Raw genomic sequence first — 18,654 nt, 5'->3', positions numbered from 1 at the left:
TTATCATCTTTTGGCTTACTCAATGGTTAATAAGTGACTAAATTTAAGTAAACAACAAGTTGACCCTTGGCATCAACCGACAAGTATTCCCTCGGTTTGACTTTAAACTAAATGGACATTAAAAGCTTGCTTTGTTGCATATTAAAACATTTGCCACGTTGGATCTGGCTTTCTTTGCTAGAAGCTTTGGTATAAATGTAACTTTAAAGGGCAATTCCAGGCATTCAGATAGGAGTGCAATCAAAGTGGGTCCAGTAGCAGAACTCAGCTTGTTGCATTTCTAATTTTACCTACAATAATGTTGCCTTTTTAACAGTGCAAGCTTTTGTGAATGTGTATTCAAAATATCTCTGTATCAGACAAGTCAGTTATATTCTGAGGAGGGTTGAGTTTAAGCATATCTTTTCCCCCAAAAAACACCAAGCAAAGCAGCCAGGAGTGGAAATGATTAACCACCTGCCACCATCCATGTTACATATCTCTGACCTGACAGAAAACCCTCTAACGTGACACGCAGCTCCCTCAGACCTTTGCCATGCTGGCGCTGCTGACCAACCAGGCTTGAAATACTAATAGTTGTTCACTAAAGGGTTAGGCACTCTTGGGGTATTCATGTAATCATGCAGAAATAAAAGGCAATCTCTTAAAAAGGCCATGTCCTGTCATAATAGGAAGTTCTAAAATTATATAATTGCTGTCCATCTAAAGCAGTTTTGGTGAAAAGAAGAACAAAAAAACACAATATTTGCAAGTAAAGGAGAAGGAAAGAATGCTTGAGAAGGGTAATGACTAAAGATTTTGACACATTTTAGTCTAGATGTTACCCTGCAGTTTAAAGGAAAAGTTCTACATTTTGGGAAATACTGTTATTTACTTTCTTGCTGAGATGATCGTACCACATTAATATCTGTTGATTCCATTTGAAGCTTGGGCTAGCTTGGGTTAGCTTGAGTTAGCATTAAAACTAGAAAACAGGGACACACAGCCTGGCTCAGGAATCTTTATAGCAGACAGATTATTGTGTTAATGCTAACCCTTTATCTCATTTGTTTAATCCATACTAGAACAATCTACTATGCACATATTTTTATATATGTTTATATGTAATGTTTAGCAAGCAACAACAAGATATATACCATGCAATGGCCATCAATCTTCTCATCTAACTTTTTGCAGAAGAGCCAAAAACCTAGATGTTAGCAAAAACAAAGAACCTAATTTTTATTCTTTACAGTCACGCATGTTCAGTGTTTCAGTGGAAAAATATTGAATCACAAAAGCCTGGCATATTGGGGATCTTTTTTTTAATTTTTCACACTGGAATGAATATTTGAAAAGGAAGTCTTCAACAGCTATTTACACATTTAGATCAATTTCATGAATATGCTTATTAGTTGAAATCTTGGGAAGACAAACACACAAACACACACAAACACACACAAACACACACATGCACACGCGCGCACGCACAAACACACACACACACACACACACACACACACACACACACACACACACACACACACATACACACACACCATTTGGCTACTTGAACTAATGCTACACATTGCTTAAACCCTAAAAGCGCTATCAAGCCAAAACATTTTGCCACCAATAATGTTCTACTATAGTTTAAAACACAGCTCTTGTGCTCATATCCAGGTAGGACCCCTGGGGGTGGGCGTGTCCATGCTGGTGTTGTCTGTACAGATGCCTGAATGGGATTGAGAGGGATGAGTGAGGGTCTTGGCAAAGCCGGAGAGGGTAGGACGGAAAGGCAGGGTAGAGAGCTGGCGGAGGGGTGGAGGAGGGAAGATTGGAAGGAAGTGAAGGATCCAGCTGAGGGAGAAGAGACGGGTGGTGCAGTACCATCTCTGGACGATAAGGGGCGGCAGGATTGAACTGCGGGATGGCACCTATTTCGACTGGAGGGTAGGAGGAGGTGGAGGGATTAGGCAGGTTCTGAGGATGCGCTGTTGGTGGCATTGAGGGAACAGACTGTTGGAAAGAAGAGGAGACAGCCAAGCAAGAGGAGGGTTGGTAAGGATGGTGAGGGTGAGGAAAAGAGGATGATGGATGAGTGAAGGAGGAAGGAGGGAAGGTAGAAGCTTGGCCTTGGTGGCTCAGATTTGGGAGGTGGAGAGCATGGTGGGCATAGCTGGAAGACATTTTTGGAAACGACCGATTTTGCATGTGTGGAGGGACAGAGGAGAAGGCAAAGGATGTGGGGGCAACATGAGCGTGTAGGGAGCACGGCAGACTGGGAGCTGGTGAGTTGTAGTTGGGGTGAGGCTGAGCAGTAACTGGACCAGGATCAGGATTTGCAGAAAGGATATTTGGATAGATAAATGCCTCTGAGCTTTGATCGCTGGCTGCATTATTTCCACAGGTCATGGATTCACCCAGCAGAGGCTGACCAGGTTGAGTGAGCAGAGAATGAACTGATATCTGGTCCTGCAGACCTGACTGACATGTGGAAGATGGGGCAGAAAAAGAGGCGTCTGTGGGTGTCTGGGGGCCGATTGGCTCTGGGAGGGTGTGATAGTGGTTGGCAGAGGGGGTGGAGGAGGAGGACAGGAGTGGCTGTGGCGAGGAGGAGTTAGAAGGAGGCGGAGTGGGGAAGGTGAAGGAGGTCTGCTGCAGTGAGGGAGTGGTGGTGGTGGTGGAGGAGGAGAGCGTAGGGGAGGAGGAGAGAATGGAGGGATAGTCCATGGACTGAGGATTGGACATATCTGTAGAGTCGGGGGCAGAGAGCGAGGAGAAGGAGGAGGACTGAGGATGAGGAGCTGATGGGAAAGAGGAAGAGTTGTTCTGAACGGCAGGGAAGGTGGAGGTGTAAGCTGGTTCACCCATAGTGTCTGATCTGTTGAGGAGAAAAAGAAAAGAACATATAAATCTGTTAATAACAAATATATTTGTTGCTTATTTAAACATACACACAAGTAAATTCCTCTCTCTCTCTCTCTCTCTCTCTCTCACACAGACCTACCTTTCAATCATACGGTTCGCCACCTCACTTCCTGGTGTGCCCTGCATCCCATCGGCCATGGAGATGCCGATATCGGACATCTGCGATGCCATGAATGCTTGGCCGAGATCTAGCGGCTGCTCCGGGACCAGAGTGTCCTGATACGAGGCTCCCTCTGGTCTGAACCCACAGGAGGGGTCAGGCAGAGAGGCCAGAGCGAGGGCCTGCAGGTCTGTGCTGGTGGTTATAGTAGAGTCGCACGGATCACAGTTCACTGAGAGAGACAGATAGAAAAGCGGGGGTTTAGGATAAGGTAATTCAAGGATTTAAGGCAATGTAGGAAGTAAGAATTATATCAAACAAATGCCCAAACTAATCATTTAAAGTGGCATCCGTCTTCTTTTTCCACTTACCAATATCCAAGGTTTCTGTCAGGACAGATATTTTGCGCTTCTGTCTTGCATCTCTTTGTCTGCAGGACGAGTGGGGAAAACAGTCAGATCATCCACAACATATTTGCAACAGTGTGAGTGTTTCAATGTGAGCATTTGTTGTGAATTACTTTTTGCTGTTCATGCCATCTTCTCTGAAGCCTTTAGCAAAGGGGTTGGCGCTGATTTTCAGCTCGGTGATCTGAAAACAACAAAAAAGACATGATACTTGGTCTACCCTCTCTCTAGTTCTGTACTTGGCTCTCATTTTCTAAATTTTGTATTGATTCTCTTACATGCAAGCTATTATCGCTCAGAGAAATGTGGTCAGGGCACCGTAACGTGATGACATTCTTTCTTAATCATGAACTACACTCATCGCATGTCATTTTGTGCAGAATCAGTAGCCCCTTAAATAAACGTAGTATTATGGTACCTTGTTGTTCTGGTAGGCAGTGACTGTGAGAAACTGGGTCTCAGGGAAAACAAAGGAGTGTTGGCCTCCGCCCCACCTCAGCACGTCTCTTGCTTCAATTACATGAACTCTGGGCTGGTAGCGATGCAGCGAGTGCAGGATTATCTGAAAAGAAAAAGAAAAGAGACTGACTCAGCTGCCCCATGAAGATCAAATCTATCAGTGGAGGCTTGATACTGCAGTTGACCTGGGTCAGTCACTCTGCCGTACTTACATGTCCCTGTGAGTCCAGTGTGTTGTTGGTGAGCTTGGCATAGTGAAATGAGATGGTGCGGCTCTGCCAGTGAGCTCCTGTGGCAGGTGAGTCTGGGTGGATGAAAACCCGGTCCGGTAGCCTAGCCTCTGCCCCGCCAACAGCCTGCCAGCCACCCCCTTGGAAGCGATAGCGGGAGTTGTCCGCTGGGATGATGTCCAGGAGGAGGATGTAACGGAGAGATGGGTTCAGGCCCGAGAGCTTTAACCTCAGCCCGGGGAACATCCGTCTAAGAGAAGGAGGGACGGTGGACAAATAGCAGAGAAGATGTGAGAAACAGCTGGTTGTATGTTACAGTATAGGATTAGAAAGGTTAACTGAATGGTAATTATAGGCGGATTAAAAGTTAAGATAAATACAGTGGAATCAAAGCTCAGTGCACTCACCTGCCCTTCTTCGTGATGATCATCTCTGTGCCCACTGAGCTGAACTGTTTCCATAAGGATGCATTCTCCAGCTCCATCTTCACCTCATCTTTTGGGGTTTTGGTGGTAGGGTCGTGGTTGGGAACAGGTGGAGGGGGGAGCAGCCTCGGGGGCAGGGCTTTGGCCGCAACGTCGCAGGCGGGAGGAAACAACGGCATGTGAGCTGGAGCCTGCCGGTCTGTGGGAACGCACAAATCCCGGTTAAAAAACCTTTACATGGATGGTTGAAATAAAGTAACTACGGGTGCAAATGTTGGTCTTAAAAGTTCATCAAATCAAATCAATGACCCTATCAGTGCTCAATCACTTTAAAAATATATATATCTGGTTGCCAACAAACGAATAAGTGAACATTTGAATCCAACTTCTGAAAGAGCCAACCGTTGAAACACATTAAATTACATTTCTCCATGCATGCACACACACTCCCTCTCACCTCTATAAAAGCAGTCTCCGATCCTTTGTGGTCCCAGAGTCAAACTGGGGTACATCTCCATGCTCAGCATCTCCCTTGTGTGTGTGTCTGTCCTCTTACTCGTCCTCTTCACCTGCTGCAAAGTCCCATTTCAATCTTCAACTCTTGTCGGTTTCCTTGTACAAATTCTCTGTGATGTCAATCTTCTGTTGCACTGGAGACTTCTTCTTCAGATGTTCTGTTCTTTGTTGCCTCTATTTCCGTTCCTATCCCTCTGCAGTCCTTTGCTACAAATGCCCAAAGCAGTGAATTCTTCTGTTAAATAGGTGTGTGGAGCTTCACACATGAGGCCAAATGGCCCCCTTTCTTCATCTGCCTCCCTGTTTCTCCACACTACGCCCTCATCCTCCCTTCTGTCCCTACTCCACAAACACAAACAACAGCGGTCATATAGAGAGGTGATTTGCAACACACAGGGTATACTTTATAATTTTATAGTGTCTGGTAGGGAAATGAATGTGAGTGTCTGTAGACGTAGAATAAGTACCTGCACTCAAGTCCTTTTTTGAGTTTGTACTTTTCTTGAGTAATCTTGAGTATTTTAAAACTCTATATCAATACATTTTAGAGGCAAAGTGTTGTATTTCACTACATTCATTTTACATACAACAAACATAAAATAGGCTAATAAATTAGGAAGTATTGCTTTTCAGTTAAACTATATATAGTTCACATTTTTTTCACCTCAACCAGCAACAACAGTAAAATGTTGCTTACAAATTAATGCATCAACAATTAAATAACGTGTTTTATAATACTTTTACATTTGATACTTCATTTTGTTGCTAAAACGTGTACTTTAACAGGACTTTGACTTGAGTATTTGTACATTGTGATGATGATACTTTAGCTTACGTTAAAAATCGGAATGCTTCTTCCACCACTTTAGGAAAAACAGGTTTAATAAATCCGTTATACATACCTAGTCACAAGTTCAGCATTTACCAGAGGTAGTGTTTGTGTGTGTGTGAGTGTGTGAGTGAGTGTGAGAGATGTAAAACATCCAACTGCCAGTTGTAATCTTACTTTCAAGATTTTCTGTAATAATTTAGGAAAATGCTACTCAAATTTCAGACGCCTCTTATACACATATACATGGAGTAGTTTACTGGCAGGACCCCTGTGGCTGTTTGATGACTTGATGACATGTTTCTTCCTCTCTGCAGGGAGTCGGGCCTTGAATGAAGGTGGAAAAGAAAGCCAGTTTGACCGACAGCTGCAGTTTGGCCAAAACACAAACACGAGGGTCTAGAAGTTTGTATGAGAAGTTTAAAAGCAGGTATGAGCTTGGTATTACAACTTATTCTGGGAAAGCATTACCTGGAATACTTCACAGTAGAACTGTTGACTGAATCAGTTCAACACAAATACTGGTGTCATGTGAGGGAAGTTTGGTGAGCAGACAGTATTTCTAGTTAAAAGGCAACAATGGCACCACAATCAGTTAGTATGAGATGTGGAGAATATTCAGATCCTTCACTAAAGTAAATGTAGTAATACCACAATGTAACAGTACTCCAATTGCAAAAATGTTACTTAATCAAAAGTACAAAAGCATTGTACCCTTTAAATTACCTTTAAAAGTAATTATTATACAGGAGAGTCAATATCAAATGTATCATATTAGTGGATTATGATTACTGATAAATTAACATTTCAGAAGCATTTTGATATTGTAGTCGAGATAGAGCTAATTATAATGGCTATTACCTACAACAATACATCATATTTTATAAACTGCTAATGTAAAATGGTAAAAAGTACATTATTACCTACTAATGGAATAAAGTAGCCTAAAGATTTTAAAATGACATATTATACATATTTCTCCCATGGACTCAGACAATCCAAAAATATAAATAAACATAAACAGCTCTTTCCCAAATCCAACAACTAGAGGGTTAAAATTTACATCTGCTCCATAGACAATTAATTGGGAAATATGTTATAGATGACATTAGGCACCCAGTTCTTAGTGTATGGGTACATTTTCTGTTTCACAACTGTGATCACTAATAGAATAAAGTAAACAAAATATTTATATCCCATTACTTGTCTACAGAGCAGCTTCAGACTTTATGATATCACATATTGGTTTCTGGCTTTGAGAGTAGCTCATGTTCACAAATATGGATTGAACTTTCCTAGGTCACATAACATATTGGAATTCTTAAAGTAGTTGTGTTCCTCCTTAAATGGAAATACCTTTATTGTACTTAAGTTACATTGCACCACTAGCTGTAAGTGTCTAGTGAGTGCAAAATGTGAAGGGGCTTGAAAGAATACACAATTTCATTTATTGTAAACCTGTTGCAGTCGGGTTTGAGATGTCTTCAGCTACAAAATGGAGCTGTTATCTACTAAAAACTTAGTCCTTGAAGTAAAAATGATCATAACAAATCTCCATAAGAAGCTTTAATGTGTAAGACGATAATCTGATGCTTTTTGGAGGACTCAACAGACCACAGAGGCTCTTTAGCAGAGGATTACCGTTACATCCTGAGTGGTGCGTTTGCAACTAAAATGATCAAACAGGACAGCAGCATTCGGAGGCCCAAATCTACCTACTCATAGACAAGAGTGCCAGCTGGAGTCACTTTACAGGAGTGAAGAGTAAATGTTGTTCTAGTTGTTGTTTTCCTTCTCTATTTGTGTGTGTCTGTTGAGTTGGAGGAGATAAAAGCTAGTGATGACTGAGGGGAAGTGGAGGTGTGAACGCCACACTAAGCGAAAGGTCATTATTACCTTGATGGGGGCAGCGAGGTGTGTGTGACGTCTCTTAATGTTTTTACGAACTGACAGGTGTGTCAACCATCAGACTCTGCAACAGTCAATGATGAGGATTGCTACTTTTGTTTTTTTACCATTATCCAAGTGGGGGCAGATTGTGTGTGTGCTGTTTACAATGCATTAGGCATTACCATAGGCCTGCTCCCTGACATGTATGTGCTAAGAGGTTTGATATGCACCCTTGTTTGCTCACTGAGGCCTAAAGGTCAGGTTACTGACAAAAAAATATCCTCAGAGGCATTTGTCCTTTAAAGTTTTCATTGTTTGCTCAGACTGGTGCAGATGTTCCTGCTGTTTGAACACTTCCTGCATAACAGGAGGTTTTCCGATTTCCTCAAGCATGTTCACGATGGACCAGCAAGCCTTTTAATCTGATGAGGATTACAGTGTCTTTTTGTTACTGTGTGCACGATAAAAACCCTCTTCCTTTAAGGGGGAGGGAATTTGTGTTTGCTGAAATTCTCTCTCCACACTGCCAAAGGGCACACTTGATGTCACAGATTATTAGGATTGTAGTGTGTTATTGTGTGTTGTCGGTAAATCCGTCATCTGCATGCAAAAGACACATGCTTAGATCACTGTGCACTGCGGCATTTGGGATCAACCAGAATCCATTTCAATGAAACAAAAATCAGCATTACGTGCCAAAGGATATGGCACTGATATAGTGAAATACTCTTCTACAGTCACTAGATAGCCAAAAAGGGGCTGCATGGAAAATACTTTTTTAACGCAATCATATCACACACACATCCGTTTAAATCGCACCCCAGCAGAAGGTGTTTTTGTAATGTTTATTTGATCCAATCTAAACAGTGAAAATGAATCCAACAGACTAACTAGTGCAACTGTAGCTCCCGCATCAGTCAGACCACCTCCAGAGGGTCTCTGTCGGCCTTTGAAACCACCACTGTTACACTGTCAGGAAGACGCACAACCAGCTTCTCCCTGAACACAGCCAGAAAACCCCGCTCGCTGTTGCTATGGTCACTTAGGATGACGTTGGTTCCCTTCGCCACGGCGTCCAACACTTCATGGTGAGACATCTCACCTGAACAATGGATATGGTAATTACTTTATGCAGGCATTATCAAGCACATAAACTGAAAGTGAAACAAATAATATCAGGTATCTGCAATAGTTTTTAATGAAAACTGAATTAGATTTTGACTTTAAATGTCTACCTGTGATGTAGAGGTCTGTCTTGACTCCGTTCAGTACTGAGGCCCCAGATCCAGCACACACAGCCACCGTGCACACACAGGACTCTTGACAATGCCAGAATAAAGACAAATTTTAGATCTTAGGACAATCATAGCAAATATATCAATCACAGTTTGATATCAAAATAGCCATCTGCTTCTTTTCAGAATCACAATACTTTATTTATACTTTATTGAAATTATTGAAATTATTTTTTAGTGGCATCCAGAACTGTTATTTGAATTTTTAGTAAGTGTATTTATTACCTTTAATTAACATTTAGGGCTCGCTGTGAGAGCTATTATCCCCCAAAGAAGCAAAGTCCAGGCGGACATCTCTGGCAGCCCTTATTATCTATTTCTATATTCAGGTTAAAGACTCCAAGTAAGTTCTTGACCCATCTTGACCCATTTGGTTGTGGTACATTTGCTTGAAATATGGCCTGTATTTGTGTATTATAACTAAGATGTGTATTGTATTGTATATGTAATTGGTGTAAAAACAAATTGTGTCATAGTATGTATTGCTAATATAGTGGTTTGGTTTGTATGAAGGTACTGAACTAGATTCTAGGTTGTTCTCATCTCTTAATCTAAAATGGCAAACCATTCAGAACATCTACTGCACCCAACGCTCACCTAACGGGTGAACCAGTGTTTCTTTTTACTTCTAACACCAGTAAAGAGTTCATTACCTAGCGTCTGCCCCAATCCCAAAGCCAAGCGGAGGTGACTCAAGCCCAAGTGGGATTTCATTTTCTGGATGGCTGTTGCCACGGTTACTGGCTGGTCCAAAACACTAAGTCGTCCTTGGCCATAACCTGGGAGAGGGGGCTGCAGGGAGTGAAAGATGGACAGTAAGTTAAAAAAAATATAGAAATAAAGGTAACTACTATTCTTAAAACATGATATCAAATGTCATACTATAACTACCTACAACTGCTGTGTGAAATGTTAAGATCAGTAGTAGTTAAAAAGGAACAATGTAAAGCTTTCTTTTCATCTTTAGGAAATCTGTTTTTCTTCTTGTTTTGGGAACAACACAGTTGGTTTTTAGTGAATAAAAAAAAGGTGTTATTTCTAAATAATATTCAATTTTCTTAATTTATTGGTGTTCTTTGGCTCATCATCTAACAGTGATGTGCTTGTGCTGTACCTTTTCAAACTTTAGGATGCTAAAGGACTGGCTGGGAGCATTGTGTCGTAACAGAGTCTGGACACTGGGGGTCAGCGCTGAGTCACTGCAGGTTACGCTCGCATGGATCCCACTGCTGTCTGGTCTGTCATGAGGGCACATCAAATATTTATTATTCCCCAGTGCAAAGGACCTTAGTGGGGATTTGTGTTTTTTTTTATTTTTTAAACCTATTACGTAAAAATTCTATACACCTTACATTACTACTGACCATGTTCTATGATTGGTTTCTGTTCTTTTCAGTATTTTGTGAAAGTCCCCACTTGCTGAAAACAGTCAATCGATCACAGTGCATGATTTTTAGCCTTAACTTTGTTGTCAAAGTTACAAAACCAGCTTGTTGAAATAAAGTTGTTTGTCAGGCTTTTGCCAGAAGATTTGATATCCAGGGTGTAAAGTGAAAGCTAATTGGCTTCAAAAAGTTCACAAAAAGTTTTCACAACTTTGAGAATAAACGGCAAATTAGAAGAAAGCTATATTGGAGTGTGAAAGTTTCAATTGGATTTTACGATGTACTAAAATGAAGGAAATTACAGGAAAGGGTGCATGAATGAAAGGAAATCAATGCAAAATGTGTTTTTAAGTTGTCTGTAAATTATACGGAACTTTTAGTTTAAGGCGTACAAATGCTAAACTAGTAAAATGCTCCTTTAATTAAAGTTAAAATATTAAGCGCTAATTTGTACACAAATTCTTGGTTAACACAAACATGTACCTGCTAACTGAATGTTGTAGGGTTGTTTCACTGTCACAAGCCTCCAGTTCCTCCATAACTGTGTTTAGTTCCTCTGTGCTCCTGACGGTGAACTCCAGTTTGTGACTGTGGGAGGCGCAACCCAGGGCCTGACTCAGCACAGACACCTGGCCGCTACCTGAGAGACAAAGACAGACACCAGAGATAGAAAAAGACTCTCAGGGGACAAGGCGAAGGACACTTGGTCAGAATAGTTGATCAGAAGGTCGATTTAATAATAATAATTTATACTATTTGTTGATCCCCAATGGGGAAATTACAATTTACATTCTGTTTGTTAGTAACTACACACATGCTCAGGACCTAATCATGCACAAATGGAGAGATGTCAGAGTGAGTGGGCTGCCAGTGCTGGACCAGGGGGTACGTTGACATACTCAAGGATGTGAAGGGAAGTCTTTCCGGCGCTCGCTGTACCTTGGTCCGTACTGGGATTTGATCCAGCAACCCCCCGTTTCCCAACCCAACTCCCTACGGACCAAGCTACTGCTACCTGCACCTTTGTGTCCTGTAGGTATGTGTGTCACATATTTCATTCATGATGTCTTACCGAGACCTCCAACCAGCCAGTCATTCACTCCTCCTCTAACACTATCCCAGGAAGTGTGAGGGGAGAAGATCGCTATGCCAGCCTCCACAGCCCGGATGGCCAATCGCTGCTTCCAATCTTTCTGAACCAGACGCTTGATTGGCCGAAATACCAGAGGGTGATATGAGATGATAAGGTCACAGTTCATGGCCTCCGCTTCCTCCATGACAGAATCTGTAAGGTCATTGGTTAGCAGGATGGTTTTAACAGGCCGAGATTTGCTGGGTTCGATCAGCAGGCCGACATTGTCCCAGGACTCAGCCAGAGACAGAGGAGCAAGTTGCTCCAATACCTGCAGAACTTCTTTTAGCTCCATCAGGCCTGAACAGTGAGCAGAACGAGAGTGAAAAGATTTGTATAGGGGGCCTGAGGCCTGTTGGCTTGTAAAGAAGCAGTGATTGTGAGTATATGAAGGGAGAAATGGAGGGATGGAAGAAACTGTTGAGGCAGAGAAGTACAGAGCAGCCTGTGAGGTCAAGTTCCTCCTGGTACGTCTTCTATAGGTGAGTGAAAAAAAGGTCCAAAAAAGGCTTCTACATCCAGCCAACATCAGTGGAGACCTGTGTGGACATCAAATAAATCACTAATTAAGTTTTACCTTAATAAATAGGAGCTAGTACTTAGCAACAGATACAAACTGAACGTGTCACTGTTAGCCCAGTATTTTATCTAATGCGAAAAACAATATATATATATTTCTGGGCCTGAAGCCTAATGTTTAGTGTTAATAAAGTGCAGTTACGCTATTTCAAACCTTATTTATGGATGAAACATGGCCTACAGCTATAAGTTGTTGACAGCCACTGACTGCTGGTAACATGCAGCTAGTAACAGCAGAGCTACTCGGCTAACATTAGCTACTTAAACACACTAGCGTTAGCTATGTCAACACTGACTTATAAAAACTCACTATCACCATCAATGTGTGCACGAGTGAACTTATCATACTTTTCGCTTGCCTTTGACTTTTAACGTTAGAAGACTACTAGCGTTAACGCCACATTCCTCCCCAAGTGAGTGACCGAGAGAGCGCACCACTGGCTACAGGATATGCAGAATGTCCCTTTCCGGCTTCCGTTTCTTTAAGCAACCCAGTTTTGATTGGACAGTTGAAATGTCTGGGAACACTGTTGTGAGCACTTCTTGGATGTGATTTTACTTTCGAAAAGACTACTTTATTGATTACAATTACCATTTACATTCTGTTTGATAGTAATCGCTATACACAGGCCTGAATTAGAATTAGTAGAATTAGTACATTCAATTACAATTAATTAGCATAATTTGGCTCAGGCCGCACACTATTATGATAATGTTGACAATCATTTGATCAATGCAGTAATATGTGGAACTGAGAAACGTTCGTACTAAAGAGCCGCGTGGACAATAAAGATACTTGGTATTTTTGCAATTTGTTAATTTTACAAATATCGTTTCAATTGATTTTTTTTTTTTATTATGACATATTTTTAAACTATTCAATGGATACCCTTTGCAGCTTGGAAAACTCTATTAAACTTCATTCAAGAAACAGTAACTGAAATAGTATTCACTGGAGAGAATAATAAGTATTGAAAGATTGATTCATGATTTGATTCAAATGTGTTTAACCATAACATTATACAGCTGATTGTTTGCAGTTCCTGAATTGGACTAAAGAAGGTACCAGATAAATTGTGTAATTTTACATATATTTATTAGTTTTTCCCCAATAAATCATGAGATATAGCATATTTTGATTAAATATTAGATCTATGCCATCAGCCTATTAGTAATACTGTTAATAATGAGACATAAGGGTCTTGGGGACAAAAATCAGAAGAATTAGTACTGCTGAGTACCGGCCCATTTCAGGTGCTACTGGTATGACAAAATACTGTTCAAATGTAATGTTATAAAAGAAAATCACAAATAAATGTAAAAAGGAACCGATTACTTTTATATGCTGTATTGCTATCCACAGATGCATCATCCACTTCTCAGAAAGATTACTTGGACTTTTGGAATAAATCACATCCACACACAAAGATAAGAGGGGTGGTTATCAATCTCGTGAGAGATGATTGCAAACGGTTAATGCACAACAACAAGCTACTGGACAGAGTGGGCTGGACCTCTGAACTGAGTCCGAGAGCGACCGAGACAGAGATTATTGTGGATTAATGCGATAAAGGTTGATGCTGAATGTTATAGGGATCACGGAAGGATCAGGGCAAAGTCCAGGCAGTGAGCATTACATCATCTGATTCTTTCCTTCAACGTCATAAAATTCTCTATACATCCCTCAGTTTAAATTGAACCCCCATTTCAAACACCCAAACATTACATTTACATCATAAAAGCATGAATTCTTCCTTAATTACAGTTTTTTGACTGCCTGCCTGCCTTCACAAAAGAGTAGTTATTTACAGACAATTGTAACTTATCCATTAGGCATGTTGCCACGGTTATTCCCCTTTGGATCCAATCTGTGGAGTGCCATTGACAGATGTGTATTTAGTTATTAGGTCTGTGTGTCCAAGAATAGCTTCACTTTCTTTAATTGGTATTATAAGCCCTCGTGCCCATCTGTCTGTCCATTTGAAGTTTTGCCAAATTTGTCATGCAATAACATCTGCCTGGTTGGTGCCCCCCCCCCGACTGCAAGGGTGCACCGTGTCCCTGTCCACAACCCCAAATTCTATTAGGTGTTTAATCTCATCTGTGCTGGCTGTTGGTCAGTTTCACACAGTAACTGGAGACAAACCACAAAATAGACTGTACACAGGTCTTAGCTTAAGAGTGAGAAGGGAAATCAGTGGAAATTGTGTTGATTTGTAAAATGTGCACATGCTGCTATTCCAGATCAGGTAATAACTGTGAATCACTGGAAATAAACTAACAATGCTAACTAGCAGTGATTTGGTTTGGGCCTAAAGCCTAATGTTTAGTGTTAATAAAGTGCAGTTACATGCAATGTTTTCTCATACAGATTCACCCAAACATAACACAACGCATGAGTTATTATGTCAGAATTTTGAGATGTTTTAGGAATGGCACTCTTATGAAACCAGTGGTCGCACAATCTCTTTATCCTGATGTCCTTCCAAAGCCAGGGCACGGAGGTCACGCTATCCTCAGTACCCTGCAGAGCAGCAGCATCATAGATGTTTTTGGTTCCCAAATCCCTTCTTTGGTACAAATCCTTAGATCATTTATTATACAACCAGATAGCGTTTTCATTATTATGCAAGGAGACATATTATGAAAGTCAGAGAAATTGCAGAGAAATTGTTCCACATTTGAATAGACATTTTACTGTGCTTGTTACCACTCAAACCAATAAATTTACCTCATGGGTAAGATAGACACGTTTGGATTAAATTGCAATGTGCTGTGACAGATATTTTCTCGCTGCATATCCTTAAGTCTCTTTACTTTTTGTGGAATTTGCCAAATTTTAAAGCAGCTGTAGTCTTTCATCACATACTGTATGCTGTATACTGCATACTGTGTGCATACTGAGAGCATACTCTCTAATGAATACATTCATTCAAACCCAAACTCTTGTGTAAAGTTTATAATTATGTTTTATTTAGATATCTGAATACCTGTTACCAGGATTTTAAATTATTGGATTCCATCCACAAATAAAGTATGCAGTCAACACATTACAACAAGCAGGCTAAATACTGTATATATTAATATGCTATGCACAGTAGAATCTTTTGATACCGTTGTATCCAATTCTGCATTAAGCGTTGTTTTAGTGATTAGAATACTGTAAGAATAATTAAATAAAGAAAAAATATGTTCCATTAGCAATTCATGCGTTTAATCCAATTCAACAAAACAATCAACAAAAAGGCTTTATCAAATAAATATCATCAAACAAAATATGGTTTTATTTGTGTTCACACTTGTTTCCATGATCATAAAACATGTCTCAGTACAGTAAATTATAGTCAATCTTTGCATAGATGTAAAATTCTCTCTGAGAACAACTTGACATTGCTTATCTTTTCTCTGCAGCATTTCTATTTGAATTTCAACATTATTACATGTTCTTAATATGTACAAATTCCTCTTTCAAAGAGCTCTATAGAGAGCCAGCATCGATATGAATGCCTGTCCGTAGAGTTGCAAAGGTACTTTCTTTATTGACAGTCTCTTCAATTGTCATTGGTGAGACATCATTCTGACGAACTCTGCAACAGGGAGAAGTTTGATTAGTTCAGTGAGAAAGTCCGTTATATAGAAAAACAACAACATTGTGACTACATTTACTCTATTGTAGATGTTCATGTCAGTGCTGCTGATAGACAGTTCACACCTTCAAAATCTACTGTGCCATCTCCGTTGTCATCAGCTTCTTTTACAATGGCGTCTATCTCCTTTTGGTTCATGTGCTCTCCCATCAGCTTGTTCATGGCCAACCGCAGCTCCTCTGTTGTGATCTCTCCGTCTCCGTCCATGTCAAACTAACCAGAGAAACAAGAGAATATTAAAATATTCAGACACATGAATGAGTGAGTTGATGGGTTGTTTGGACAAATCCGGCATTAAAGCTGCTGCATTTTGGAAAGTATGAGGAAAATGTTTCACTCTAACCTCTTTAAAGGCCTCTTTGAGCTCCTTCATGCCAATCATCCCAGCCGTTTCTGCCAGAAGCTTTGGGGCCATCAGCTCCACAAAGTCTTCAAAGTCCACTTTTCCACCAACTGGAGGGAAAATCACATTTGAATTTACAATTTACATTTTTGGATCAAATGAGCCACTCACTAGAATTTATCATCAATCTCTACTGTCAAAGACAATCTTTAACAAAGGTTTTGCTCTACTCACGGTTCATGTTGATATTTTGGCTCAGCTCGATCAGCTCCATCTCTGTGGGCATGTAGCCCATTGTCCTCATCAGATTCCCCAGGTCCTTACAGCTGATCAGCCCATCCTTGTCTTTATCAAACTCATTGAATGCATCACGCAGCTCTGCAGAGGTGTAGAGAAAATCTCTCAGTCAGCTAGATAGTAGGTTTTCAAGAGAATATACAATAATTCAGATTATGAGAATTTAATTTACCATCAATCTCATCGTCAACCAGCTGTCTTGACTGCACAAAGAGAAAAACAATTGATATATCTTTTAATGATTTCTCCCGGTTACCTTTTGGGTTATCATCTAATCGACCTTTAACACATCAACACTAACCCATCAAAAATTGGAAAAAATTGTTTCTGCAGTACTTACAATATTTTTCCCTCCTCGCAAGAAAACGCACGCAGCCCCCAAACTCATTTCTGAAAGAGGAAAAAAACTGTAATTATGAAGAGTCTTTGTGACACATGATGATCAGAACTGGCTGGTCTTATTCAGAGCCACAAAGTTACAGATTACAACAGATTGAGTAGTCTGTTTGCTCTGAGGAATTGAACTCTATGTCTAATGCCTGAACTCCGAGTGTGTCTTTATTTTCTGAAATTATAAAAATACTTTGGATAGATTTAGACGAGAAGACATGTCATTTACAGGATTTTCCTCAAGGACTTAGTCTTCAGAGCATTTTTATGACCTGAATTGACAAAACAAGAATAAAGTGTCACCGTGTAGGTATTTGTGCTCACCTTCCTCTGGTGATTTCTGTTCATCAGCCAAGCGCATTATACACGACCTCTGAAGCCGAGACCCAGGAGCTGACATGCAGTGCAAAAAGTCCTCTGTCTTCCTTAGTTTTCTTGATCTTCTTCTCAGTGTCTCAGTGTGTGTGTGTGTGCCTGGTCTGCTCCGCCTGATGGGATGCTGCTGGAAGGTTGTGTGAGGGGAGGGTGTGGCTGCATCCAGGGTTGTATGCTCACGGGGAGGAGTCAGGTGTGTGTGTGTGTGTGTGTGTGTGTGTGGGGGGGGGGGGGGGGACATCCGGTTCACGTTGGCGAAAAAGAGATGCCGCCTCTAGCTGAGTGTTGACATCATGGTGTAAGTGATACTGCCATCTGAGCCCAGGGCTTACAGAGGAAACATACTGTCAGTTCACAGGTTAGGCTTAGAGTTCCTGTTTCATTTGTTTACTGTGAATTCACAGCAGTTATCCAATTTGCTGCGGATTGAACACAAGTCAATCACTTTATTATTGATTTTTCTGTCATTACTTCAGCAATTAATCTTTTAGTCAGATAATTCAAAGATATTGAATGATATAAAAACAGTGAAAAGCAGTAAATCTACATTTTAGTAGCTGGAGCCTACAAATGGTAGTCTTTTTATGATTGACAAACGATGATTGAAGAATAACTTACTTGAAAAAGTTGGCAATTCATGTTCTATGTATCGACTAATCGATTCAATGTTTTTACACAAGAAAGGACTGGGATACTCATAAATATTCTTAGAGGGTCAACTGAGAGTCATTGTGTAAAAGCATTGTTTTTCAAAGAGTGAAGTTTTGTTTTTTAAAATAAATGATGATAATATGTTACATCTGGACTAATTAAGTTTTACACTGTCAAGTTTGAACCCTCCAAATGATAAGATTTATTTGTTCTTTTGGAAAACATACAACAGTGGACACTATATTAGAATGGAGCTTCATTTTTTATCCTTTATGTGTTGTTTTAACTCCTATTGTTTTCAAAGACAAAACAGATTCTGGATGTATTAAAGAACCACAGATAAGTTTACAGTGTGTGACAATCTACACGAGTATTGGCTCCATTTTTGTGTGTGTGTGTGTGGGGGGGGGGAGATACTGCCTCAGGGTCAGTCTTCACGTCGTACAGTAAGGATGCTTGAACGCACTGGCAGAGTTGAAAAATGTAAGCACCAGGTCTTCATAGTGAGTGTGCCCTCTGAATTCTGCCTCCTTGACCTGCTTCCCCATTATGTAAAGTCATCAAAATCTGTTTGCATAAAGGGCATAATCCGCAGCAGAAGCTAGCAATGATTTTATTATCTTTTGCCCCTTTCTCGTGCAGTGGGCCAGCTGCGGGGTTATGCAAAGCCACACCCCGGGCTGTGAAATGTTGTCTGTGCAGTGGAGGGCAGGAGGAATATATACAGTGGGTACGGAAAGTATTCAGACCCCTTTAAATTTTTCACTCTTTGTTTCATTGCAGCCTTTTTCCAA

General features: G+C 40.6%; 3 protein-coding genes and 1 long non-coding RNA gene across 8 annotated transcripts; 1 reads left to right on the top strand and 3 right to left on the bottom strand.

The window, feature by feature from the left end:
• Positions 1-1,487: 1,487 nt before the first annotated feature.
• tbx6 (T-box transcription factor 6) lies at positions 1,488-5,058 on the bottom strand. Its single transcript, XM_034861244.1, is given in 9 exon segments — positions 1,488-1,703; positions 1,705-2,863; positions 2,990-3,242; positions 3,382-3,440; positions 3,531-3,601; positions 3,836-3,979; positions 4,089-4,356; positions 4,514-4,730; positions 4,989-5,058. Coding segments are annotated over 9 exon segments (2,292 nt in total). The 3' UTR covers positions 1,488-1,652.
• A 3,475-nt stretch (positions 5,059-8,533) lies between these two features.
• nif3l1 (NIF3 NGG1 interacting factor 3-like 1 (S. cerevisiae)) lies at positions 8,534-12,684 on the bottom strand. Of its 5 annotated transcripts, none has more exons than XM_034861179.1 (7): positions 12,596-12,684; positions 11,519-12,117; positions 10,930-11,086; positions 10,176-10,299; positions 9,715-9,853; positions 9,002-9,085; positions 8,534-8,868 (listed from the first exon to the last, which is right to left on the bottom strand). In XM_034861179.1, the coding sequence occupies exons 2-7, from the start codon at positions 12,105-12,107 to the stop codon at positions 8,684-8,686; spliced, it is 1,278 nt and encodes a 425-aa protein (XP_034717070.1). In that variant the 5' UTR covers positions 12,108-12,117; positions 12,596-12,684; the 3' UTR covers positions 8,534-8,683. The 5 variants fall into 5 exon arrangements, with proteins under 5 accessions (XP_034717070.1, XP_034717069.1, XP_034717068.1 ...); XM_034861178.1 differs by having other exon boundaries at positions 12,468-12,661; XM_034861177.1 differs by having other exon boundaries at positions 12,517-12,636.
• On the top strand, positions 9,599-10,306 carry LOC117937349. Its single transcript, XR_004655130.1, has 3 exons — positions 9,599-9,665; positions 9,705-9,876; positions 10,191-10,306. It is a non-coding gene; the product is annotated as an uncharacterized LOC117937349 (long non-coding RNA).
• Positions 12,685-15,109: 2,425 nt separating the features above from the next.
• On the bottom strand, positions 15,110-17,403 carry cabp5a (calcium binding protein 5a). Its single transcript, XM_034861237.1, has 7 exons — positions 17,159-17,403; positions 16,785-16,834; positions 16,617-16,647; positions 16,382-16,525; positions 16,148-16,257; positions 15,870-16,017; positions 15,110-15,744 (listed from the first exon to the last, which is right to left on the bottom strand). Exons 1-7 carry the CDS (start codon positions 17,232-17,234, stop codon positions 15,716-15,718), a joined length of 588 nt encoding a protein of 195 aa, XP_034717128.1. The 5' UTR covers positions 17,235-17,403; the 3' UTR covers positions 15,110-15,715.
• Between the last annotated feature and the right edge of the window lie 1,251 nt (positions 17,404-18,654).

This window comes from Etheostoma cragini, chromosome 21 (genome assembly GCF_013103735.1).
Source record: "Etheostoma cragini isolate CJK2018 chromosome 21, CSU_Ecrag_1.0, whole genome shotgun sequence".
Classification (NCBI taxonomy): Eukaryota; Metazoa; Chordata; class Actinopteri; order Perciformes; family Percidae; genus Etheostoma; species Etheostoma cragini.
The sequence above is the reverse complement of the archived record's forward strand: the minus strand, read 5'-3'. Positions and strand labels throughout refer to the sequence as shown.

Excerpts from the sequence above, each read along its gene's own strand:
- cabp5a (XM_034861237.1), bottom strand. The coding sequence starts at position 17,234 with ATGTCAGCTCCTGGGTCTCGGCTTCAGAGGTCGTGTATAATGCGCTTG. Across the intron at positions 16,648-16,784 it reads TGCGAGGAGGGAAAAATATT|TCAAGACAGCTGGTTGACGA; the intron begins GTAAGTACTGCA and ends CTCTTTGTGCAG. Across the intron at positions 16,526-16,616 it reads GGTTGACGATGAGATTGATG|AGCTGCGTGATGCATTCAAT; the intron begins GTAAATTAAATT and ends ACACCTCTGCAG.
- nif3l1 (XM_034861179.1), bottom strand. The coding sequence starts at position 12,107 with ATGTTGGCTGGATGTAGAAGCCTTTTTTGGACCTTTTTTTCACTCACC. Across the intron at positions 10,300-10,929 it reads CTACAACATTCAGTTAGCAG|ACCAGACAGCAGTGGGATCC; the intron begins GTACATGTTTGT and ends CCCTCATGACAG. Across the intron at positions 9,086-9,714 it reads GGGATTGGGGCAGACGCTAG|AGTCCTGTGTGTGCACGGTG; the intron begins GTAATGAACTCT and ends GGCATTGTCAAG.